Source organism: Takifugu flavidus, chromosome 4, assembly GCF_003711565.1.
Source record: "Takifugu flavidus isolate HTHZ2018 chromosome 4, ASM371156v2, whole genome shotgun sequence".
In the NCBI taxonomy this organism is placed as follows: Eukaryota; Metazoa; Chordata; class Actinopteri; order Tetraodontiformes; family Tetraodontidae; genus Takifugu; species Takifugu flavidus.
In genome coordinates, this window is record NC_079523.1 from 10,177,761 (window position 1) to 10,200,678 (window position 22,918).

The 22,918-nt window shown below is 47.2% G+C and overlaps 3 protein-coding genes and 1 long non-coding RNA gene across 8 annotated transcripts; 3 read left to right on the forward strand and 1 right to left on the reverse strand.

Annotated features, from left to right (window-relative positions):
- The first annotated feature begins 395 nt into the window (after positions 1-395).
- On the forward strand, positions 396-4,393 carry LOC130523846 (SUZ domain-containing protein 1-like). The gene is made up of 4 exons (XM_057029432.1): positions 396-833; positions 1,591-1,640; positions 1,729-1,998; positions 2,086-4,393. Exons 1-4 carry the CDS (start codon positions 783-785, stop codon positions 2,195-2,197), a joined length of 483 nt encoding a protein of 160 aa, XP_056885412.1. The 5' UTR covers positions 396-782; the 3' UTR covers positions 2,198-4,393.
- Positions 4,394-4,816: 423 nt separating this feature from the next.
- necap2 (NECAP endocytosis associated 2) lies at positions 4,817-8,194 on the forward strand. The gene is made up of 8 exons (XM_057029426.1): positions 4,817-4,991; positions 5,698-5,798; positions 6,154-6,258; positions 6,584-6,665; positions 6,884-6,989; positions 7,105-7,249; positions 7,336-7,426; positions 7,568-8,194. Exons 1-8 carry the CDS (start codon positions 4,897-4,899, stop codon positions 7,611-7,613), a joined length of 771 nt encoding a protein of 256 aa, XP_056885406.1. The 5' UTR covers positions 4,817-4,896; the 3' UTR covers positions 7,614-8,194.
- LOC130523849 (uncharacterized) lies at positions 8,040-9,819 on the reverse strand. Its single transcript, XR_008950025.1, has 2 exons — positions 9,472-9,819; positions 8,040-9,102 (listed from the first exon to the last, which is right to left on the reverse strand). It is a non-coding gene; the product is annotated as an uncharacterized LOC130523849 (long non-coding RNA).
- On the forward strand, positions 8,393-22,903 carry crocc2 (ciliary rootlet coiled-coil, rootletin family member 2). 5 transcript variants are annotated; one of them, XM_057029400.1, is made up of 38 exons: positions 8,393-8,683; positions 10,392-10,461; positions 10,672-10,798; positions 10,879-11,024; positions 11,581-11,772; positions 11,846-11,929; positions 12,003-12,094; positions 12,186-12,351; positions 12,430-12,536; positions 12,618-12,845; positions 12,929-13,019; positions 13,117-13,203; positions 13,276-13,470; positions 13,561-13,760; positions 13,836-14,018; positions 14,395-14,539; positions 14,633-14,779; positions 14,974-15,204; positions 15,296-15,489; positions 15,564-15,691; positions 16,006-16,175; positions 16,261-16,440; positions 16,525-16,659; positions 16,739-16,882; positions 16,986-17,224; positions 17,291-17,450; positions 17,535-17,702; positions 17,779-18,202; positions 18,313-18,476; positions 18,577-18,697; positions 18,773-18,936; positions 19,298-19,513; positions 20,249-20,473; positions 20,552-20,701; positions 20,836-21,036; positions 21,195-21,326; positions 22,075-22,248; positions 22,329-22,903. In XM_057029400.1, the coding sequence occupies exons 2-38, from the start codon at positions 10,411-10,413 to the stop codon at positions 22,413-22,415; spliced, it is 6,048 nt and encodes a 2,015-aa protein (XP_056885380.1). In that variant the 5' UTR covers positions 8,393-8,683; positions 10,392-10,410; the 3' UTR covers positions 22,416-22,903. The 5 variants fall into 5 exon arrangements, with proteins under 5 accessions (XP_056885380.1, XP_056885382.1, XP_056885383.1 ...); XM_057029402.1 differs by lacking the exon at positions 10,392-10,461; XM_057029401.1 differs by lacking the exon at positions 8,393-8,683 and having other exon boundaries at positions 10,105-10,461; positions 20,555-20,701.
- The last annotated feature ends 15 nt before the right edge of the window (positions 22,904-22,918 follow it).

The following is a 22,918-nucleotide window of genomic DNA, read 5'->3' on the forward strand; positions in this document are numbered from 1 at the left end:
ATAAATGATCGCGCCGTTGCGGACGCATTAACGTACTCGTACCCGTTTGCGTGTGCGCAGGATAGATGTCTTAGTTTAGTTTGTCCCCCTGACATTAGGAAACACAGAACGTAGTCACTTCTCCGATTTTATGTATGTTTTGTAATTCAATAACTCATATTTGATCTCGTTTTATTGGTCGCCTGCAGTTTCACATCTAAACAGTCTCCCTTTAAATGATCTCTTTACGAATTAAATATTTCTTGCTGTCATATTTAACTGTAATAATAAAATATATGTTATTATTTATATTTTGAAACTGATGCAATGCCTTTAACTTGGTAGCTAGCAAGCTAATGCTACATAAGGTATAAGAAACATTTCCCCTTCCTCTGTAACTCAATAGACAGATTTTTTTAAAACTCGAACAGCAGCTAATGTTTATAACTTAAATATGGCGTTCGGGCAATATATATAATCCATATGATTAGTTTGTTGTCGCCTTCAGCGGCCGTCTGTTGATTCACAAAATGTAATAGTTACAAGGAGGATGTGACGTCAGATTTAAAGCAGCAGCTACCGACTCGGCCCTCGGTCGGACGCTAAGCTAGCAGGCTAACACGAGGCCAACAAAAGCTTTGAGAAATCACTCCATTTATACCCCGCGTAGGCGATTTTAATCCTCGCATTGAGGTTTCTGCGGGTCCGATTCAGTGGTCCCCTCTGTCTAATGTAATAGGCGTGGCGGATAATAACTTAGCCAGTGAATCCGAGCAGGTAACCCACCAGCATTAGTGCTAAAGATGGAGGATGAAGAGGTTGCAGAGAGCTGGGAAGAAGCAGCGGACAGTGGGGTGAGAATCGTCCACCTTGTATCTCGCTGTTAACAAGGTTAATCCGTGTTTCTGATTCACAGCTACCAACGACAGAATGGGTATGACGTGCCCCGTAGTTGGCTGATGCTGGTGTACATAAACATTGTGTATGTTCCGGTTGCGTTCCAATCAGGCCTGAAATGAACTGCTTCATAGGGAGAAATGGGGGCTAAAACCAGATTCAGGTCATTTTGTTTGTGTGTGTGTGTTTGTGTGTGTGTGTGTGTGTGTGTGTGTGTGTGTGTGTGTGTGTGTGTGTGTGTGTGTATATATCAAGGTAATATTCTACAGCGTCCACTTTTCCCTCATAATTACCCGTCTTTGGCCCCGCCCATTGCGGAAATTACACAGTGAGGTGTAGCGTTACTCTGCCGCATGATTATTATGGTCTATTTTAAACTGTGTTGGTGGGTTAAAGCACTGCTTAAACGGTGGAGAAGTCCAGTGTAAAGGTCCTCCTGGAATTAGTGTTCACCCTACGTCTGAAGCGATTTACAGGTTTGATTACAGGTTGCATAAAGGTAATTTGGTGATCCGGGAAGATTATTACACACGTTTTTCAAACACACTTTATTGCTGACTCTCCACATCCTGTGTAAAAGAGCTGCACTTGTCGACACCCGCAATGCTGCGCTGGATCCGATACCGCTGGTTCTGTTTTTGTAATTCTGACCCGCTCGCTCCAATCCTTGTGAGTTCTATCATTGTTGAACGTGAAATATTCCTTTCTACATAGGAAATTGAGAGGAGACTTGAGGCTAAACTGAAAATAAATCAAGAAGCTAAGTAAGCAAACAACCTTATCCAAATCTTCTTCACATTGCCTCAGTGACACGGTTTCACTCATTTCATTGTTTTGCTCGTACATTATTAGGAAAACTCACCTGGGATCTGGTGGTTCACCTGTTAGAACTGCTATTGTTATCCAGGATGACTCCCTGCCTGCGGCGCCCCCGCCACAAATCAGAATCCTAAAACGTCCTACAAACAACGGCACCTCTGGAAATCCGGCATCCCTATCCCGACCCACTCAGCAGATGAAGTCGCTGGCCCAGCGGGAGGCCGAGTATGCTGAAGCACGACGAAGGATTTTGGGTAGTGCTTCTTCGGGGGAGACGCCTCTAGACAATCCCGGCCAGGACAGGTAAACAGTTAAGGATCAGCTAATATATAAAGCAAATAAATGATTCTTGAAATGAACCTGAACACACCCTCGCTGTCATTTCTTTAGGCCAACTCGTCTGAACACACAGCAAACATCAGAAGCAGTTCGTCCTAACAATCATGTGATCCGCCAGCCCACTGGCCCCGACGGGACATCGGGTTTCAGACTCTGCAGATAAAGCAGATCCACATACTGCCCAGAACCTGCTGTCTCCCCGTGGCGACGTTAAAGGTGACACTTAAATGGGATGTGTTTGGTATGAAGAGTACGAGTGGTGGATAATGCAAATGTTTGTCAGCGTTAGAAACACGTAGCATGGACTGAACTCCAGTGCTCCACACTCTGTCCTCTGATTACTCGCATGGCCTTTGCATTCTGCCTTGAGTTGTCTTTCTGTGGAATATTGCAAAGGCCCAGCAGAGATCCGAAACCTGTTCTGTTCCCCGCTGCGAACGGGCCTTCAGCTCACATCCCTCTACACTGTGATATTTTGATGAACCGCAAGGTGCCCTATGATTTTACATACGGCCGACCTTCCGAGCACTGGGGCATAAGGTGTCTGCCTCCAGAGGATGAATAAGGCAGGGTTTGTGAATCTGTGGTGATATTCCACCACAGAGACCGACGAACGAGCCGGCCTTTCCACTGGTGCGGCGTGGATCATGGCTGGGTGCCCACCGGGACTCTGGCCCCGGTTTGGAGCGGTTCGGTGCAAGTGACTTGCTGAATTGTGCTGAGTTTAATGCATGTTCCGGAGCTGGAGAGCAGGTTGGTAGGAACGGGGCCAGCCCCTTGTGTAAAAGTGCCCAACGTGGGTGTGAATGCTGTGGAGTCTGAGCAGCAGTATAGGTCACAGGCCTCTGTCTGGCTCTGGTGGATCTATGAATGAAGCTCCTGGTGGGCACACAGCCTGTGGCCAGAGATTACCGGCGGAGAGAGCAGAATGTCACAAAAGTTCATTTAAGCAATAATAATGAATTTTGTCCCCCATATTTTTCCTCCTAAATGATTTTTATCGTCCATATTAACAGTCTTGTGCTTCGTTTCAGATCCTTTTCTGTTTTTTGTTTTATTTCTAAGTTTACATTGTTTTTGTGTGCGTCGTGTACTGATGTGGAAGTTAACTAGCCCCTGTAAATGTCTGTGCTGGTCATTGTCGGATTAGAAAATCAGACGTCAATATGACTTTATAATCCCAGCTCGCCAAACGCCATCGTCGCCCCGTCTGTATTTTCTTTCCATTTCTACTAACCGAGTCACCAAGAGAAAATCCCACTCACCAGTACTCCATATGTTTTCATTGCAGTATGTTGACTAAGTGTGTGTATTTTGTTTTTTGTTTTTTTAAATCAGAAGTAGCAAGGGAAGTTAGGCGCATTAATAATAAAGGCTAAAACCTCTCAAATATTAATGTTTCAGTGGATCGAAGCCAATTTTCACTGCCCATTTCTAATGAATGCCTTATCTGTGTTTCTGCGGGGTTTTACAATATTGATTACTTGTTGGGCACCAATTGAAAATGACACAAATCATTAGTTTCACCAAATGCTGATGTCCTCAGTATCTCTTTTATCTTGGAAACTGGCCTGCCTTAAATGACTATTGATTCTGCGTGCATACATTTTCATTTGGTAATGCTTACGTTTAGTTTTTTGTTTCGTGGCTTGTTTGTTTTTAGTTTTTTGTACACTTAATTATTTTATGGGGAAATTTAGAGTCTAATTCAGATGATCTTTTAGCCAGACAAAAGCCACACTTGGCAAGGATGCAATAAAGCTGTTGCTGCAGGAGTCTGACTGTGTTCCCTGATAATTTGATCACTCAGATTCTGTGATAAAATAAGTAATTGGAATTATTGTGACTACAAAGAATCATTGTGTGAAATAAACTGGACACAGGCTGCAAATGAACTGTTCTGGTTAAAATGTGAATTTCTATTATCTTTTGGTTGACAGCAACATCCTGTTCCAATAACGCACTTCATGTATCGTCAACTACACATTGTCTAGAGGCAAACTTGGTTAGAACCACATGTTGTGTGCCGCCATCACACCCTCTGGCGCCTCCACATGCAGAACCTTTAAATCTAGATTGTTCCAGCTGTAGAATCCAGTTCCAGAAAATCAAATGTGTCGTTTCAGGAAGAGAAAAAAAAAGGCACGCTGTTTCTAGGAGTATTATTCCTAAAAATCAGCCATTTGTCATTTAAATTTTAAAAAATTAAGGACACATTTTTAAAAAAAAATCTACCAATGTCATTTACCCATGATGCATTGCTTTATTTTTTTCACAGCCATCTGTCCAGTGTTGTTATTTTGAAACTTGAAAAGACAAATGATCTTTTTAATACCCTTTAATAAACATTTTGAATCAAGAGGAATTTGTTTTCTATATTTTGTTAAATCTGGCAACTAATTTTGAAGCACCTCTTTCTGATTCTATTGATGAATTTGTTGTTTTTCACATAAATTTGTAGAAATAATTGTTCCCATTAGGATTTTGGTGACAACGGGCAATTTATAAACAAATAAAATGACTGCATAAAGGAACGAGAAAAACGTGTCCACGTTTTTGGCCACTTGCTATCCTGTTCTAAACCCCTCCAGATATGGGAAGATGGACATTTTAAAATATTCAGCTATTACAGTCTCTTTTGGGATAAAATATCCAGGAAAACTTGGAATGTATTTAAGATAAAATACTGCCATCTTGTAATGAATGAAAATGGGAGCGTTAAGGCTGTAATGTAAATATTGACAGAGAGACCTCCTTGCCCATAGGGGGCAGTATCGTGTCGAGTCCATGTCGCTACTGGGAAAAAGAAGAGGAACGACTAAAGTAGGAAGTTGTGTGTAATAGTTAGTGAAACTTGACAAAATGGCAGAAGACGACAGTTATGAGTCGATGCTTTGTGTGAAACCAAAGGTTCACGTGTATGGAATACCCCCACGGGCGTCTAATCGTGGATATCGGTAAGACAATTCGAAAGTTACACTTAAATGCGGAGTCTCGCCGGCCGCAAACCAAGCGTTGGCTGCGATGCTAATTTTAATGAAACACCCATTATCGGACACCTGACGGATCGTGTGAATGCCTGTCATTTTTTTCCCTGTTGAGTTTGACGGACAGTGTTTGTTATTTTTCTTTTCTTTTTTTAAACGGATCCTTTCACTTGTAATACATATTGAAAGCCACTATTTAATGCACAAGTGCAACCATTGCTACTATGTGTGTTGAGTCTTTTTAGCCAGACTTTGGCCTCTTTAGTTGGTCTCTTGCTGACACGCATGGTTTTAGAAAAGGGGATTTTGATCAATTAAAATGAATCCAGGGGTGATTAAGCAACTGCCTGATAGTTTCCTAGTTTTGCAGTGCACTAGAAGTGCATGCAAGAGCTTGTTGGAAAAGTTCGGAAAAACTGATCGAGTTCTTTCTTATCAGAATAGCTATATGCATTTATTCTTCGTTTCCCTGTATCAGATAAATTTACGCAGTTTTTTTAAAAAAAACAAAAAACTTTTTTTAAGTTATATGTCTGTTACAATTGTCTTCTGTAAAATAAGGATTTGGTTGATGCAGTAAAAAGAATCCATTTCTGCAATATAACTATTTATGTTCTTGTGGTCAATTCCGCCATTTTACTAAATACCAAAAACTTGAATTTCCTCTTTTTTTTAGGGCTGCTGACTGGAAACTGGATGAACCTGCATGGAGTGGTAGAATGAAAATCACTGCTAAAGGCAAGATGGCCTTTATAAAGTTAGAGGACACGAATACAGGTAAATGATCTGTTGTCTCACTGGAACTAAATTGAGCTAAATTAGTAGTATTCAACAAGTTCAACTAGTCTGAAAAATCTGACCTACCTAACCAAGGAATGGGTAGTTTTGTGTTCTGATATGTGTGTAGTTTGGTAGGGTTGCTGTTAACTGGCTCCTACGAATACTAGAAGTAAATTCCTGTCATTTTTTACATATTAAAAAGTGTTTACTGGACATGTATTTATACATTTGAAATGAGGCATAGGTCACTGCTGTCTCTCTTTGTTGTTTTTTTAACCACCTTTTTTATTTGATTATGGCCACCGTGGTCCAAAAGCCTGAGACATTGTTTGGGGTAAATTTGTTTTTGCAGGAGAGTTGTTTGCCCAAGCTCCAGTTTCACAGTATCCTGGAAGCGTGGTGGAATCAGTCACGGACTCCAGCAGATATTTTGTGATCCGGATAGAAGATGGAAATGGTGAGGCACATTTATCAACACATACCTTCGTTTTTGTTTCATTAAGTCTGCCCCCCCTTGAAATCCATTGCCAGTTATGCTCTAGGGTGCTTTTCCCCAGCATTATTTTCAATGCAGTGCAATGGAACTCATAGTAATGACAGCCTATGCTATAGCTGGAGTTTTTTTTAAATTTTGAGACTCTAAATTTTGTATAAATGCATTAGTGGCGCGCGTGACTGCTCCAGGTAGCATCCTCTTCCTAGTCATGTCTCTTACTGAACACTTTATATTGGAGTAATATATTGTGTATGTGGTTAATTATGTTTGTCTCTTTGTAATTAAGGGCGTCACGCTTTTATCGGTCTGGGATTTGCTGATCGAGGAGACTCATTTGATTTCAACGTAGCGCTACAAGATCATTTTAAGTAAGTTTTTCTTCGACTAATGACAAGAAAGACGACATCACAAATAAAAATCTCTTTAGTCAACTTGAATACATTGAACCTGGAAATGTTGTGAATGTGATTTGACTGTAATACCTTTGAACGCTCTTCATTGTGATGCCTGTTTGCTTTGGGGGAGAAAGTGGGGTACAGATGAGTTCATCTTGAACTAGTAGTTATGTTTAAAACTGTTTCTGTAGGTGGGTGAAGCAAGAATCTGAGTTTGCAAAACAAGCGTCTGAGTGCCCAGGACCTAAACTGGACCTCAGCTTCAAAGAGGGGCAGACCATCAAGATCAACATTGGCGTGAGTGTTGAGTCCGCGTTAGAGACGATGGAGATTTTTGGAAATTATGAGCATTTCAATTAAACCAGGGTGTAACTAGTTACAGAGTTTCAGAGAGTGCTGTTCTCTGTCACAGAACATCAAGAAGAAAGACGCAGGTGGCGCCAAAGCTCGGCCCGCGGGCGGGGGTCTACTTCCTCCTCCACCTGGTGCAAAGGCTGGGGGTCTTATCCCCCCTCCTGGGGGACAGCAGACAGTCCCAGTGGCACAGACCAATGCTGGTGATTATCCTCCCTTTTAGTAGAATGGATTCCAAAAATGCCCTTTTTAAAAGTCTTCATTTTTAACCCTCCTTCCTTCAATCCAGCCGCCCTTTTAGACTTCGGACCTCCTGTTCCTGCTGCTCAGCCTCAGCCCAGCACGGACATGTGGGGAGATTTCACATCTGCAGCCTCAACGTAAGTCATGAAACCTCACCTCACACTTGCGTAGTGACCCATCGGGTCACATCAGTCGGGTTTATGGTCGATCCTATCAAAATCTCTGCATCTGCTCTTCTGTCCATCGTCGTTCTGTCCTCACTCCCCCTGTGTCCACAGCTCCAGTCAAGATCCCGTCAAACCAGGATGGGTGCAGTTCAGCTGAGTCCTGAAAACACCTGGGATACGCTCGGATTCTTACATTCCACTGAATCTAAGAGAGGAACTGCAGGCCAGCTATCTGCTGCCATTCTGGAAGTCATTCGTTGCTAAAGACTAAACACAACAGAACAAAACAGTCAAATGTACATATTTTATTTTTATGTAGATTTTTTTCCCCCCTATTCATACTCGACTATGCAGTGGGAGTTTTAGACTCTTTTCTCAGTACACCGTCATTAGTCTCTTCATGTTTGTATGATAAGAAACACAGTTGCATTTGGAGTATCTATGTTTTATTTAGCTACAATTCAGCCTGCAGATGTAGCTCCCAACTATCAAGTTATTTGTTGGGCAATTTTACTTAAAAACCCTTGAACCAGAAAAGCCTTGGAGCTGTAGGGCGAAGGAGTGTGTCTTCTGTAGGATCATGTTTGTCCTCGACTTGTTGATTTTTGAAAGTGCCTTTTACCAACCGAATCTTCCTCAATCCTTCACTAATTTGCATTGATATGATTAAGTGCCTGTTTGACCAGCTCTAAAAGGTTTTTAAGATTTTATCTTGTAAATAAACAGTATATTTCCTTGGCTCCTTTTCTTTTTAAAATGATCATTACCCAATTCTGAAACAACCTTGGCAAAGTCGGAGCAGGAGGAGGAGAGCCGTTCAGTCCCGAGATGTCCCCTTGACCTGCAGGACGTGACCTCTGACCTTATTCTCCATTGCATAAATAATTTCATTAGATTTTTGCATATGACTTAATTAAACCCTGGTTTATGAAAGCGCTTTTACGACTACAGCAAATCTGTCGAAGTGTTCTCTCGGAAATGAAATTTCACCCGACTCGCTGATAGTTTCGTTTCCTTCACGATCGACACGGAGGAACAGAAGAGGGCTGCAGCGCTCCTGCAGGCCGCCGGCTGTGAACTGGAAGTCCCTCCCCGGAAAAAGCATGGAGGAGGTCAGCGCTGGAGCTCCTGCAGTCCCCGCTGTTCCGAGGCTGTAGCCACGGATGCTTCTCGCTTGTTTGGATGATCTCTGCGGGACGGATCTCATCAATCTGAGGCCGAGCTGAGGTAAGATCGCAAGCCGCCATGTGGACGCTTTCGCCTCCTACACATGCGGGTCGGGTCTGCCCCGCAGAGCCGCGTTCTGGTTTTGAATCTCAGTGTAAAGTCTCGTTTTCGAAATGTTTTTATTTGCTCGGATGCTGCCGACCCGCCTCCAACAGCCGCCAACGGACTTTTAGAGATTTGCGCGGTTTCTCCGGCTTTATCTCGTCGAGCAGCTGGTGCAGATGAGGGAGTGTAGACGGTAGATCGCAGGAGAGGAGGCATTCCTCCCAGTAGATTCCATCCCAGTATCACCCATCTCTTAATGGTGGTTCGAACTGGGCAGGCGTGTTGTTGGATGGTGGTTAGGATCAACAGGTGTGTTCAAGCGGCAGATTCAGTCCATCTCAGCTGCCGATCTGGGTTCTATTGCTCTCCGAGAGCTGAGATGAAACAATAGATTTAGTTTATAGTTTCACTGAAAACCGGAAGCTCTTCTTCAGGGACTTCACTTATACATAATGCCCCCACAAGTATAGAAACTCTCTCCCACCCGCTCTGTGTGTGTGTGTGTGTGTGGTGTGTGTGTGTGTGTGTGTGTGTGTGTGTGTGTGTGTGTGTGTGTGTGACACAAAGATCCTCTTGTATGACCACCCCAACAATCACGTCACAGCTCCATCACAGTTTGACATTTTGGCTGTGATTTTGCTGAATGATCCACCAACCACAGAAAGATCCTCAGATAAAATTATGAAGAGTTTATCGTGTATTTTATGTTGGATTAATGGATTTACAAAGGGTCATATGCTTACATTGTCACCTCTTCATGTCAAAGATAATTGAGGACAGTCGCGGTCTCCAGTTATTGTCTGTCTCCTTGCCTGGTGAATAAAGTCTGTCCTCTGTGTCCTTCCAAAAGTGTGCAGATAACAAATGGGGCTAAACTGTGAGATTAAATTCAATCCAAAACTAGGCAAAGACCAGTTTGAGGCCTGCAGATTCAGGTTTGTCCTCGTTGATGGGGGGTTTTGACTCATCTTTACCCACCATGGGGCTTCTTTTCTTGCACCTCTCTCAGTCCTAGAAACCAGTGATGGAAACACTGTGTGTGTGCGCGATCACACACTGTTGTGATGCAGATGCCAACTCCTAAACATGAATGCATCACAGGCTAGCAGAACCAAAGTGTGTATTTGGGCTGAAAACGTGCGTCAACGCAATGGAGAATTATAGTTATGGACGAGCTGCCAACATATTCTAGCATGAAGGTTACAGCGATTGTATTTATTCGTCTATTTAGCCTTGTATTTAGAGAAATGTGTCCTCCATTCCTGGTCTTGCAGCCTGAACTAAAAAGGCAGCGTTACCCTACAGTTACTTTAAATGACTTAAAATGACCGAGCCTCGCGTTTCCGTCCTGGCTCGGACGCTTTATCTGACTCGTCCTGGTGGTTTGGGAGAAGCAGCGACGGTGCGGTGCTGGAGGTGGAGCTGCAGGTTGTGCGTCTTAAAGCCTCCTAATCCCGCTGTCCTCAATCTGCGCCTGCCTGCACCGGACCAGGACGATCTCTGCTCCCCCGCGACGCAACTTTATCGGCTCCGTCACACGACCCACTCCGACCTGAGAACTTTTCCTGATTTTCTCCCCCCCTTGAAGACGCAACCCTAACTTGGATTTGACGCTTCTCTTTTCTTCGTTATTATTATATTTTATTTTTATTTTTTTTAAAAGCCACCTGCTGCCCGTCACGATGAGCGCTTCGGAAAATTCAGACTCCAATAAACTGGAGTCTGTGATCCAGGTGAGACACACGGACTCTTCCTCCGCTCCTCCGTTGCTTGTTTAATTGTGTTGTGATGTGACAAAAAAAGCTGCCACCTCTTTGTGACTCCTTGTGTTTCCGTTGCGCATGAGTTTATTTTTTTCTGTGTTTATTATTTTCTAGGGCCTATTTGTAATTTTAATTTATAAAACACATTCGGGCATTGAACTACTTTTATTTTTATCACAGAGGCTGGAAGAGAGTGTATTGTCTGAGGAGAAGAAATTAACAGTTCGGGGGCCCTCGCCGGATGCCCCCCCTGCATGTTTGCCAGCACGAGTGCGAGAAATTGTCACAAAAAACCTCAGTGAAAGTCGTGAGTTGCCACAATCTTTAGGAGTAACACATGCAGGCGTGAGGCTTGGCCATTGTCTGACTGCTGTCTGTGTTTGTCAGCGGCGGGGGCCATGTCCTCGGTCATGTCGCTGCAGGAGGAGAACCGGGTGCTGCAGGGAGAGCTGGCGAGGCTCGAGGACCTGCTGGCCCACAGTCGAGCCGACCGGGACGAGCTCGCCATTAAGTACAGTGCAATCAGCGAGAGGGTGAGGCCTCATGCACCGACAGTCTACAACATGACCTGACTATAGATCAAACCCGAACGCTTTCCCATCATGCCCACGGTGGGGCAACTTTTGTGTAAAAATTAGAAAAGTCTCAAAGGTGATATTTGTCTAAATTATCCCCTTTTACCATTGAAGTAGTGTTGGTGTTTCTTTGTCTGAGATTCGCTGGTCACCCAGGTGACGGGGGCTGGTATGAACTGAAGTGTGACGTTGCCATGGTGTCCGTCACCCCGGGCGACAGTCAACAGGCACTTCAGTGGAGATGGGCGGAGGCCACATTTGATTTTGGGTTGAACATTACAGAAGACAAGCCTGAATCCATGTCAAAGAATTTCCAATTTCCTCTCAGTTCTGTTGTAACTAAACTTACGGTAATAATCCATTTTCGACCTCCACACGTCCTTGTGTCGTCCTACAAGCTGAGGCAACAGTAAAATACACACAAGAACCAGCAGAAGTCTCTGAGCTGTTGTGTTGAACCGACAGCACGTTTTAAATAGAACGCTCTCCTCCCGTCCCTTAATCAAACGCACAGCTGGAACAGACGTTACGTTTTGACACGGCCCAGGGCGACCGCGATTCACCCGAGTCGCGCAGCCTGACCCAGCAGAACGTGGATCTCCGCCGGCGGCTGGATGAGGAGCAGGCGGCTTACAAGCGAAAACTCACTGCTTACCAGGAGGGCCAGCAGAGGCAGGCGCAGCTCGTGCAGAAGCTGCAGGCTAAGGTGCGTTTGTTTTATTCTCCTGTGCACCCGAGACGCAGTGTGTCACTCTTTTTTTTACCCCCTGTCATTTCAGGTGCTTCAGTACAAAAAGAGGTGTGGGGATTTAGAGCAGATACTGCAGGAGAAAACCTCAGAGTTGGACAAACACCTGCTGACTGTGAGTGAAACCTGTTCGGATCATTAGGAGGTGCTCTACTTCAGGGATTATAATACTTTAAAATCTCCCTCAGGGGGTCAGCGAAGCCGCTAACGGTCGCCATCAAGATGAGCAAAGCAGCAACCTGGAGGACGCTTTAATCCGCCTGGAGGAAGAACAACAGCGGTCCGATTAGTGACCCAGACTGACTATGTGACTGCTTTTGGCCCGCAGAGGAATTTATATTTCCTCTTGTGTGTTTTTGTTGGGGTTGCAGGAGCAGCAGTTTGTCCGCCGTGAACGCCATGCTGAGGGAGCAGCTAGAGCAGGCCGGCATAGCCAACGAGGCTCTCAGTCAGGACATCCGCAGACTCACCACCGACTGGACAAAAGCCAGGGAGGAGCTGGAACAGAAGGAGTCGGACTGGCGGAGAGAGGAGGAGGTGGTGGAGGGATGCTTCGGGGACTATTTTAAGAGATAAATCAGGATCGTTTTTGAGTGATTTCTTGCTTTCATGCAGTCTTTCCACAGTTACTTCAGCAGCGAGCACAGCCGTCTGCTGATGCTCTGGCGTCAAGTCGTCGGGTTCCGGAGGAACGTTTGCGAACTGAAGAACGGCACCGAAAGGTCAGGATCCGCGTTGCGTGAACCGTCCAGCTGTTCTTTTACGCCTCGTTGCCGCTAACGCTTTTGGTTTTCTGTCCGCAGGGATTTGTCGGACATGCGCAACGAGCTGGCGCGGACGTGCCACTCTGTGCAGGTGTCCTGTTCCAGTCTGTCCAGCGTGCTTCACAGCCGAGAGGGAGGGGCAGTTCTGGCCCTGGAGCGGGAGAAGTCCTTGAGGCTCCAGCTGGAGCAGCAGCTGAGGGAGCGCGTGGGAGAGATGATGAACTTTCAAACGAAGGCGGATGCAGAGAAGAGCGGCCTCAGCCTCAGGTCGCTCTCTGTGTTTAGGGGTCTCGCTAGCAGAACACTAATGAGTAAACTAGCTAATAATTCTTACTGCACCAACCTTGCAGGTTGTCCGACTTGCTGAGAGAGAGCGAGAGACTGAAGGGACAAATTGAAGAGAGAGACACTGAAATTGCAGTTCTAATGAGGAAACTTAAGGTGAGTTTTTTAAAGGGAAAGAAAACAAGCCCTATCTATCCCGCAAAGCAGTTTTTCCATTCTAATTTTCCTTTCCGAATGCTCAATTTCCCTTCAGGAGCAGAGTGTCAACGATGAGACCGACATGCAGATGATGAAAACTCACACCGAGTCCCTGTTAGACACTCTGCGGGACATCGCCCAGGTGAGCTGCAACACTAACATGCTGGCTGTGAGGGGACGAGGATGTACGTTCATGTCCGTGTTCGTTTGTCAGACAGTATTACAGGAAGGAGATTCGTCGTCTGAGGCCGATCAGGAAAATTCTGGCACCCCTCTGCTGGCTTTGTTCCACAGCTCATCGACGCGCAGGTCCACCTCCCCGTCGCGGTCCTCGTCACAGGCTCTCCTCACTGACTCGGCTCTGTGCGCCCTGCGCTCTGCAGTAACAAACAAAACCCTCCAACTGCAGGTAACATGGTGACATTTGTGTTATCAATCCCAGAAATCCCCAACTCAGAAAGAAAGAGGAACAGACAGCAGCGTCGGTCTGTGCTTACAGGATGTCCGAGGCCGTCTGATCTCTTCCCAGTCCTCAATCCAGCAGTTGCGGAAGCAGCTCTCAGAGAGCGATCTGGCCAAAAGAGAAGCGGAACAGCGAATCCAAAGTCTGCAGAGAGAGAGGGATGCTGCCCAGAGAGAGAAGGAGACCACGCTGAAAGAGAAAGAGCGTCTGAAGGAGGATAGAGACGTGCTGGCCAGGTCAGCAGACACCTACCGTTAGTAATCGTGTGGCGACACCACCCTGCAAACACACTTGTGACTGATTGTTTTCAGCGAGAAGGTGAGCTTGGAGAAGGTGGTGCAGGCTGCACAGGGCAGCAGCCAGTTACTGGAGATGGAGTCCAAGAAGCTCCAGCTGATCGTGGCGTCGGCGCAGCGAGAGCGAGACCACGAGAGGGAGCAGAAGGAGGCCGCCGTTCTAGAGCGAGACCGGGCCAAAGCAGAGACACAGAGGATGTGAGGCGGATAATTGATAGTGATTAAGTGACTCTGAAGCTGATACTAATCCACACAGTGAAAATGCTTACAGGAAACCAAGGATTAGTGTCCATGACAGAGATATTGTCTTCCACATAGGCCTTTCTCTCCAACTCTGCAATCAAACTATGTAACATGTTTTGCCATATTCAGTTTAACTCTATGCCAACCCTCAAAAACAATTCAAAGATAATATGTAGTTAAAAATCATGAGATTGCTAGTTGGGTGATAGTTGGGTTTTATTCTGACCCTCAATAATGTGACAGGGTGTTTGTCACGTGACGTCATAGATGCCTGAGTCTCATTGGTGGATCTGAGTTGAATTCATATAGAATGCATCGTTTATTGACACAGACAGAAGCAGTTGGAGCAGAGCGAGAGCCGACTGTCCAGCCAGCGTGGTGAGCTGTCCGCAGTGAGGGAGACGCACCAGAAGGGGGAGGTCGAGAGGCAGGTGCTGGAGGGAGAACGAGCCCAACTTTCTGAAGCGCTGGCTCGCGTAAGAAAACCAAAAAGAAACACAACCTGGCTCTTTTACTCCCAGAGATTCAATAATTAAGTGCCACTGATGCGATGCTTATTGGTCTCCCAGGCTGAGAGCAGGAACGCAGAACTTTCCCTGCTGCTCAACAAGCTGCAGTCTGAAGAAGCAGCTCTCAGGGACTCTCTCGCAAAAGTGGGAAGCCTGAATGAAAGTCTGGCTCAAGATAAAGCCGACCTGAACACCTACATACTGCAGGTATATGTGACACATGGTTTTTAGGAAACACACTTTCATGGAATTAGTAATGCAGATAAATGATCCATTCAGACCAAATTGTGAGTGTGTGTCTGTTAGTTGGACGTTGAGGCAGGTCTAAGGTGTATGTCTGTATGTAGCTGCTTGCAGTAGGTATCAGTAAAACATCCTCACATCCCTGTCTGTTCTGTAAGTTGGAGGAAGAGAAGTCTGTCCTTCAGGCTCAGAAACGGGAGGCGCAACAGGAGAAGTTGACCATCAGGGATGAGCTGGTCCGACTGGAGCAGGACCGTCTGGAGCTGGACGCTGCGCGCATCACGCTGCAACATTCACTGCAGGATGTCGAGCTTAGCCAGGTGGGGGTGGATGCCGAACTGCAGAGTCTCAGGGAAGAGAAGGTTAAACTGCAGGAGAGAGTCACCCAGGTACAGAAGAGATCTCAACACAGCACAAGAAAACAGGGGAAAAAAGGATTCTGTGATTTATTCCTCATTGGTTTTGGGTTTATTTTGGCAGCTTTGCAGTGAAGTGTCGTCTCTGGGATCAGAGTTGAGTCTGGCCAAAGGGGAAGGCCAGAGGTCCGAGGTGGCCTTGGAGGAAGCTGGTCGCAGTCGAGCTGAACTGGCCCGGGACAAAGCGGCGCTGGTGGTGCAGCTGACAGCATCGGAGAAGGAAAACACTGCGCTGTCGGAGGAGCTAGCTGCTTTCAGGTGTGTGTGAGCGTTGGATGTAAGACGATTCCCCCATCGTGCTGCGTGGGTAACGTGTGATCGCGACCCTTCAGGTCAGAGCGGGAGTCTCTGGAAACCAGTCTCTTCGAGATGCAACAGCAGCTAGTTCAGGCAGAATCTCGGCGGGAACAGCTGGAGGCGGAGAACCAAAACCTCCGCTTGCGCAGCGAGACTGCAGCGGGTGAGAAAGATGGGGAAATGGAAGATGCACAAAATGTATTTAAATTCTTCCAATGGTTCAGTAATTTTCAGATTCCTGATCATTGTGGAACAAACTGCAAACACACAGATATACAAACCTTCACGTGCACAGAGATAAACCGCTCCAGTTCTGCTGGCAGACGGACCCGTGGCACATTCGTCTCCTTAAGAGCTAAACTTCAGATGTCATATTATTATAATAGCAAGGAAATGATAGAGTATGACAGAGTAACAGCTTAATGGATAAATCCTGTGTTTTCTTCTCCTGGATGTTTTCTTGGATGCGATTTCCAGCTGAACTGAGGCGCCTGCGCTCAGATGGCGAGAATGTGTTGGCCCAGGCTGAGAGGGAGAAACAGGCTCTGACTCAGACCCTAAATGCCGCACAGCTGGAGGCCCAGCAGGCCTTGCACAAGGCCGTCTCTGAACATCAGGAGGAGGTGGAGAGACTGGTCTCAGAAAAGGTCAGAAGGTTCATTCGTCCAGTACAGGCTCTGCACGGAGATTTTCTGGGATTTTAAACGCTGATGGCTGCTCTGTTTTTCACAGGAGGCTTTACGAGACAGCCTGCTGATGGAGCAGGAGTCTGCCCTGAGAAAGCTGAGGCAGGAGATGGAGGAGCCGCTCCACAGGGCAGAGAGGGAACGAGAGGAGCTGCAGGAAGAGCTGAGGAGTCTCCAGCACGACAGAGATCAGAGTCTGCTGCAAGCCGAGACGGAGAAGCAACAGGTCAGATCCGGGCTTCTGGGACCCTACAAATGCAGTAAATCATCGGTTTCTGCCTGTCGTGAGTCTGCTGTTCCCTCTCTGCAGGCTCTGTCTTTGAAGGAGACGGAGAAGGCCGTGCTGTCTGACAGGGTGTCGTGCCTGCAGGCGGAGCTGACAGCCGCAGCCCTGGAGGCCGAGCGAATGTCGAGAGAAGCCGCTCTCTACAGAGAGCAGGAGCAGGTGATGCCAGTGACGCCCGTGGTGAAGACCTGTCTTCCTGGTCTTGCTTTTTATTTCGATTTTTGGGGTTTCGACGCAGATCAGAGTCGCGGCGCTGAACAGCGAGCTGCAGGCCCTCCGCTCTCAGCTGGAGGATGCCTCTTCTCTTCACGAAAGGGAGCTCCAGAGTGCCAGAGAGGCTTGTACCGACCTGCAGTCTCACACTGATGTTGCTCTAAAAGAGGTTAGGATCCCATTTAAGGGAGGATGCAGTGCAGCAAGCGCATATCTTCTTCCATAAAGGCACAATGATGGAACATGCTTTCCTTTTCCTTTTCCTTTTTTAGCTGGATCAATGCAGAGCCGCGCTCGCCGCTAACGAAGAAACCAGGGACCAGCTGAAACGCGATGTGATGGACGCTGAGCGGCGGCAAAACCAAACAGTGGACACCTTGGAGACCTGCAGGAGAGAGGTGTCAGAGCTACGACGCAACCTTGCTGACATCACCCACGAGAAGGACACTCTGAGCCACTCCAATATTCTGCTGAGGGAGACTGTGCGAAGTGCCGAATCAGAGAGAATCAGGTAAAGTCCCAAGCTGATGAAAGGAGCTTCGGAGAAACGCAAACTTACAACTGGGTGTTTTTCCAGTGTGAAACGGCAGCATGAAGAGAAGGAGCAGAAGCTGAGTGTGCTGGAGGAGAGTTTTGCATCCGTTCAAAAGGAGGTTACGGAGCTGCGCGGCTGCCTGCGGGAGGTCGAAAGGTCGCGACTCGAAGCTCGACGAGAACTTCAGGAGCTACGCAGAAAGGTCTGCCATCCCTGCCTCCCACTGCAGGTCTGAATTGGATCTCTTTAGAGCCATCTTCATGTAATGGGCTTTACTTTGCTGCAGCTGAAGGTTCTGGATGGGGAGAAGGAGCAGAAAGAAAGAGAGGTGGCAGAGCTGCAGACTCGCCTGCTGCTAGAGGAGCAGAGGGAGGAAGAGAAAGCAAAAGAGCTTTTCGCAGTCAGACACAAGTTAACTGAAGCCGAAACTGCTCGGGACTTTCTCAAGAAGGAGGTGAGGATGGCTTGGAGCCAAAGGGCACGTCCTCGCCTTCCTGTTAAGCCCTGTCAAAACTTCCTTTTTATTTCAGCTGTCCATGACCCAGAAGCGGCTGGTGGAGTCCGAGTCCAGCTGGCGAAGCGGTGAAAGAGAACTGACCGCTCAGCTGCAGGAGGCTCGTGGCTGCGAGAAAAAGCTGCAGGATGAAGCGAAGAACCTCGCCCTGCGCACCCAGGCAGCCCAGGACTCTGCCGCACAGTCAGGCCTGCTTCTGAGTGAAACCCAGGGTCGGTTAGCTGCCACGGAGGCCGAGCTTATCCGAGCCGAGGCTGGGAAGAAAGACCTGGAGTTTCGCCTGAACAGCATTCAGTCCGCGCTAACACGGACACTGGGTATCGGAGCGAGTGGCAGGAGAGGACGGGGTAGGAGCCCAGGAGGTAGCTCGACATCACCGGGCACCATATCGCGTCACCAGAGCATTTCGCCACTGCGGACCTCGCTATCGCCTCCCAAAGGTAAAAGTGAAATCTGCAGTTTACAGAAGCAAAATTGTTTGCTATCATTTATTTTTTTTGGTTCATGATAATCAGGCTCTGAAAGCTTAATATCTAGTTTTTATTGTCAGAAATTCAAGTCTGCACCCCTGACACTACTTTAAATTCGGGAGCGGCATCTCCTGAGAGAGGGGAAGCACCACTGCCGCTTCCTCAGCCCGAGTTGGACCCTGACGCCCTGCGGAGCGACCTGAGAGACTTCATGCAGGAGCTGCGTGAAACCCAGAGAGAGCGGGTAAAAGAAAAAAGAAATGTTTTAGGAGCAAGTTGTCAAGGATATTTAGGCCAGGGTACTTACATTATGATCGACCCATGTTTTATTCCTGGATTTTCAGGATGATGCGAAATGCAGAGTCGGGCTCCTGGAGCGGGAGTTGGAGGAGATGTTGGGGGACCAAGACTCCACTCAGAGTCGCCTGACTCATCTCCAAAAGGCCTTCCAGGAATACCAAGAAGGTCACTGCTCGAGTAATTTGACATTTTAAAAGCCTAATTTGAATGACCTAACGTGCTTTACACGCGCCGGGGCAGGAAAGCGTGGGCTGGAAGAGCGCCTGAGCACCACGCAGATTCTGCTGCAGCAGCAGGAGGAGGCGGTGAGGAGGGCAGATAGGGACAGGAGGGCGGTCACCGACCGGCTGAGGGATTTAGAGCGAGCGCTGCAGGTGTCTGAGACGGATAAAAAGAACATGCAGGTACACACACACGCGCACACACTCTTCACGTACGTGCTTGCACAGCAGTGACAACGGATCTGCCGTGATCAGCATATGGCAGCGCTCCACAGTAGAGGCACGACTACACCCAGAACACAATAACAACAGATGCCAATAACAACAGAACACACACACTTGCATGCCAGCAGCCCATATGTCTGGTTCTAAATAAGTTTCCTTCTGCACAGGAGGAGAGAGGTGGAACAAAACCACTATTTCATATACAGTACATTTATTATCGGACCCAGCTGTGGATCTTACTTTTGTGCCTATGCATGCATTTGTGTTTAGAGTGAAGGCCTGTTTTTTTTTTTAAACTGTCAAACATCTAACTGCTCAGGATCAGTTAAATAAGCAGCGCGCTGCTGAGATGCGCCTGGACTCGGAGAGGAGGAGGCTGCGTGAGGCTCTGGAGGCGGCTGAAGCTCGAGCCACCCGGGTGGAGCTGGGGAGGCGCAGTCTGGAGGGGGAGCTGCAGAGGCTCAAACTGAGCCTGGGGGATCGGGAAACGGAGAGCCAGAATTCCCAGGAACGCTACGACTCACTGATGAAACAGGTACAAGAGGATGATCACATCGATGAGTTAGTTCTGGTCTCGTGAATTTGTGATTATTTATGATTCCCATCAGGTCATTTGTTACTGGGGTAAATTGAATGATTTACTACATACACCACAGCGCACATTCAGAGCTGCACAACATGACTGCAAATAACAATTCAAGGCTGCATTCTTCACTTTTCTCACAATAATTAATATCCAGTTATTAGTAGATGGAGATCCTTTCAAGCGGTCATGTGCCATGATTGACCAGCAGGTGGCGCACTCGCTTGGCTGTAATGTTCACGTCCAGTTATTGAAGTAGTATTATTGTTCCTAAAAGTCCATTTAAAAACAGAAATGGAGCAGCTTCACTCAGCTACCTATGCACAAACAGTAAAAATTCCCTTACAAAGTGCCACACACTGTAGAGAGACAGAAAAGGACGGATGACTTTATGAGTATGTTTGTCTCCATCATGGATTTATGAATTCAAATATGATTGAGTATTTGAATACTCAATCATTCAAATACTGACATTTATTTATGCTTCCTGAGCTTTAGTGTCTAAAACTATTCTAACCAACGTAGCATTATGTTAGCAGTGTGAGTGCTAACTCACCTACTACCTATCAACCTAGGTATCGGAATTTTAACGTTTTATGGATTCATTGAAATCACAATCCTCATGAAACCCAGAACGAAAAAAAATACCAAGAAAAAAAGTACAAATGTGGTTTTTACAAATTGCAGCTGTCTGAAGGAGAGGCCCGCACGTCCTTGCTGCAGAGAGAGACGGAGAGGCTGAGCCATTCACTACTCAAATCACAGGAGGATGAATCGATACTCAAAGAGAAGATATCCTCCCTCAGAAAGAGCCTCCAGGAGGCCGCTGCCTCCCACAGCAGTCACCAGAGCCGACTGGCAGCTCTGCAGAAGATGCTGACTGAGGTTGAGCACGACAAACGGCTTCTACAGGTGAAAGAGACGGGGGGAAAACGCAGACCGCGTTGATTCTAAATTCACCATCATGAGTTGTTCTTCTATACCAATAAGGAGCAACTAGAAGAGGCTCGTGTGTCGGCGGCAGAGGGGAAGAGAAGTTCGGCCTCCATCTCTGAGCGTATCCAAAGCTTGCAAGGCGAGCTGAGCCACAGCGAGCGGAGACGAGAGGAACTGGAGGCGGAGCTCAGGAGCACACAAGAGGTGAAGGAGATTGTTTGAGAATCATCTTGAACTTAATTAGGGTGGAATTTAATCTTTTACAGTGGCCCAAACCATAGGAGGAAGGTGCAAACACCAGCTTCTCAGTCGTGTAACTGTTCTTTTTCCCTTATCAGCTCCTGCAGCAGCGCACAGCCAGTCTCACAGAGGCCCAGCGCAGCGCCCAGTCAGCTCAGGTGGAACGGGCCACCGTAGAGGAGCGGCTGCGGGGGCTGCAGAGAGCCGTAGCCATGCTGGAAACCGAGAAGAAAGATGCGGAGCGACAGGCTGTGAGGCTGGAGAAGGACAAGAACGCATTGAGAAACACGTTGGATAAGGTCAGGGACACAGCGCACGCAGAAATGTTTCCTTCACACCCCCGGTAATCTTCAAACCAAATCATTTGTGAGGTTTAGCTACAGACAATTGAAACTGCAGGTTTTATTCGCCACAATTGGTGCGTGGGGAACATGCTCACAAGCGCATCTTTGGCCAGGTGGAGCGTCAGAAGCTGATGACCGAGGAGAGCAGCATGCGCCTGTCTGCTGCAAAGGGCCGCTTGGATCGCTCCCTGAACACAGCCGAGCAGGAGCTGCAGGAAGCCCAGCAGCAGATCCTGATGCTGCAGGTGGGAATCGACCACAAAAAACAAACCCAATCAACCCCTACTGACAAACTGCGGCTAAGGGAAGCCGCAGAGGCGACACCACTGGCCTCAGTGTTTGCTTTGATAGCTGTTTCACACCTTTGGAGGCTCGAAGGGCTTCCTGCAATAGTCACCTCTAATAGCTCCTTCACACCTCTTGTGCTCCGAAACATTTGTCATGTCTTTGTGAAACTGCAAATTAGTTAAAAGTGGGTAGAAAGAAGAAAAATATGTTGCAGGTTCCACTTCAAGAGGCAATCTTCAATTTGTTTTTACCAAGTCAGTAAAGATCACTGAGGAACGAGGGAAATAACACAGTTTTGTGTTTCGCTTATCTCGAAGTGCCACCTTTGACCTTGATGTGAAAGGTTTGTTTGTGTGGATGTTAATCTGTGGTACATTAGCCTACTTTTAAATGCGCTTTTTTTCCAGGAATGATTCACAGTTTCCAGATTGTTGCAATTTTCACATTTGCTCTCCCCCCTCGCTTGATTTACCGCATTTTCTTTTCTCGCAGTCAACAAAGTTAAGTGTTTGCCAGACATCTGTGTCTTCTCTGCATCGCCTGCTTCGCGTTCCCTCCAGGTTAATCTCAGTTGTTTGATGGCTGCATTAACGGAGTTCCAGATAAATTTACTGCAGCATGGGAACACTTGATCCGCAGGTCACCACCAAAGTCTCCTCATCGCGTGGTTTGTTGGTCCTGTTTAATGTTTGTTGTGGTACTCAGACGCAGCTGGCTGATCTGGAACAGTCACACGGGCTGTGCGAGAGTCTGGTGAAGCAGCGTGAGGAGGCCCAGCGGGAGGCCGAGAGACTCAGGAGCAGCTTCAGGGAGGCCGAACAAACGCTGGGCGCCAGAGAGAGGGCTCACAGACACCGGGTCAAAGGCCTGGAGGAACAGGTAAACACGTCACGTGACAGAAGAACATTAGGATTAAACCACGTCTAATAAAGTGGAACCGTTTTTGTCGCCTGCTGCAGGTTTCCACCTTGAAGGAGCAGCTGCTGCAGGAGATGAAGCGCCGGCAGCCTTCTCTTCCGTCCCCCTTAATGCCCGCGGGAAACTGAGAGAGGCTTCGCAGCCGTGCACCGCCAGCGCGAGCAGACATGAGATCCAGGGAAAATCCGCTCGTCCCGAACAGCCCAACACCGAATATTCCGACGCCGAAACAAGCGCGGCTGCCATTTTGGGAAGAAGATGGCGAGCGGGTGAAGAACACTAGCAGCAATTACCCACATCTGTGCGGCGAGTGGATGCAGCGCTTGCTCGACATCCTGAGGATTCCTCTCCAGGAACACTCTAGATGTCACACACAGGCGCGTGTGCCAGTTGTGCGGTTTGGCCTCAGGGAGGAGCATAAACAGAGCGAGCAGATTTTATCCAAGTTTACTGGATATATCAGTGTTATGAGAGCCATCTGATCCAGTAGGAAGTACTGTGTGTGTAGAGTACATGTTGGTTTATTTTAGTTAATCTCACTAACTTCATTTTTAAAAGACTATAAATAGAAACAGGTTAAAAACAGTAAAAACAACTAGTCATGTTTCCAGAATAAGCTCACTGCGTCCGC

What these genes read in the sequence shown, in the direction of transcription:
- crocc2 (XM_057029400.1), top strand. Translation starts at nt 10,411, where the DNA reads ATGAGCGCTTCGGAAAATTCAGACTCCAATAAACTGGAGTCTGTGATC. An exon ending in CTGAAGAACGGCACCGAAAG is followed by an intron (nt 12,537 to 12,617) that starts GTCAGGATCCGC and finishes TTCTGTCCGCAG; the next exon opens with GGATTTGTCGGACATGCGCA. An exon ending in AGCTCAGGAGCACACAAGAG is followed by an intron (nt 20,702 to 20,835) that starts GTGAAGGAGATT and finishes TTCCCTTATCAG; the next exon opens with CTCCTGCAGCAGCGCACAGC.
- necap2 (XM_057029426.1), top strand. Translation starts at nt 4,897, where the DNA reads ATGGCAGAAGACGACAGTTATGAGTCGATGCTTTGTGTGAAACCAAAG. An exon ending in GCGTCTAATCGTGGATATCG is followed by an intron (nt 4,992 to 5,697) that starts GTAAGACAATTC and finishes TCTTTTTTTTAG; the next exon opens with GGCTGCTGACTGGAAACTGG. An exon ending in CCGGATAGAAGATGGAAATG is followed by an intron (nt 6,259 to 6,583) that starts GTGAGGCACATT and finishes TTTGTAATTAAG; the next exon opens with GGCGTCACGCTTTTATCGGT.
- LOC130523846 (XM_057029432.1), top strand. Translation starts at nt 783, where the DNA reads ATGGAGGATGAAGAGGTTGCAGAGAGCTGGGAAGAAGCAGCGGACAGT. An exon ending in AAAATAAATCAAGAAGCTAA is followed by an intron (nt 1,641 to 1,728) that starts GTAAGCAAACAA and finishes GTACATTATTAG; the next exon opens with GAAAACTCACCTGGGATCTG. An exon ending in GACAATCCCGGCCAGGACAG is followed by an intron (nt 1,999 to 2,085) that starts GTAAACAGTTAA and finishes TCATTTCTTTAG; the next exon opens with GCCAACTCGTCTGAACACAC.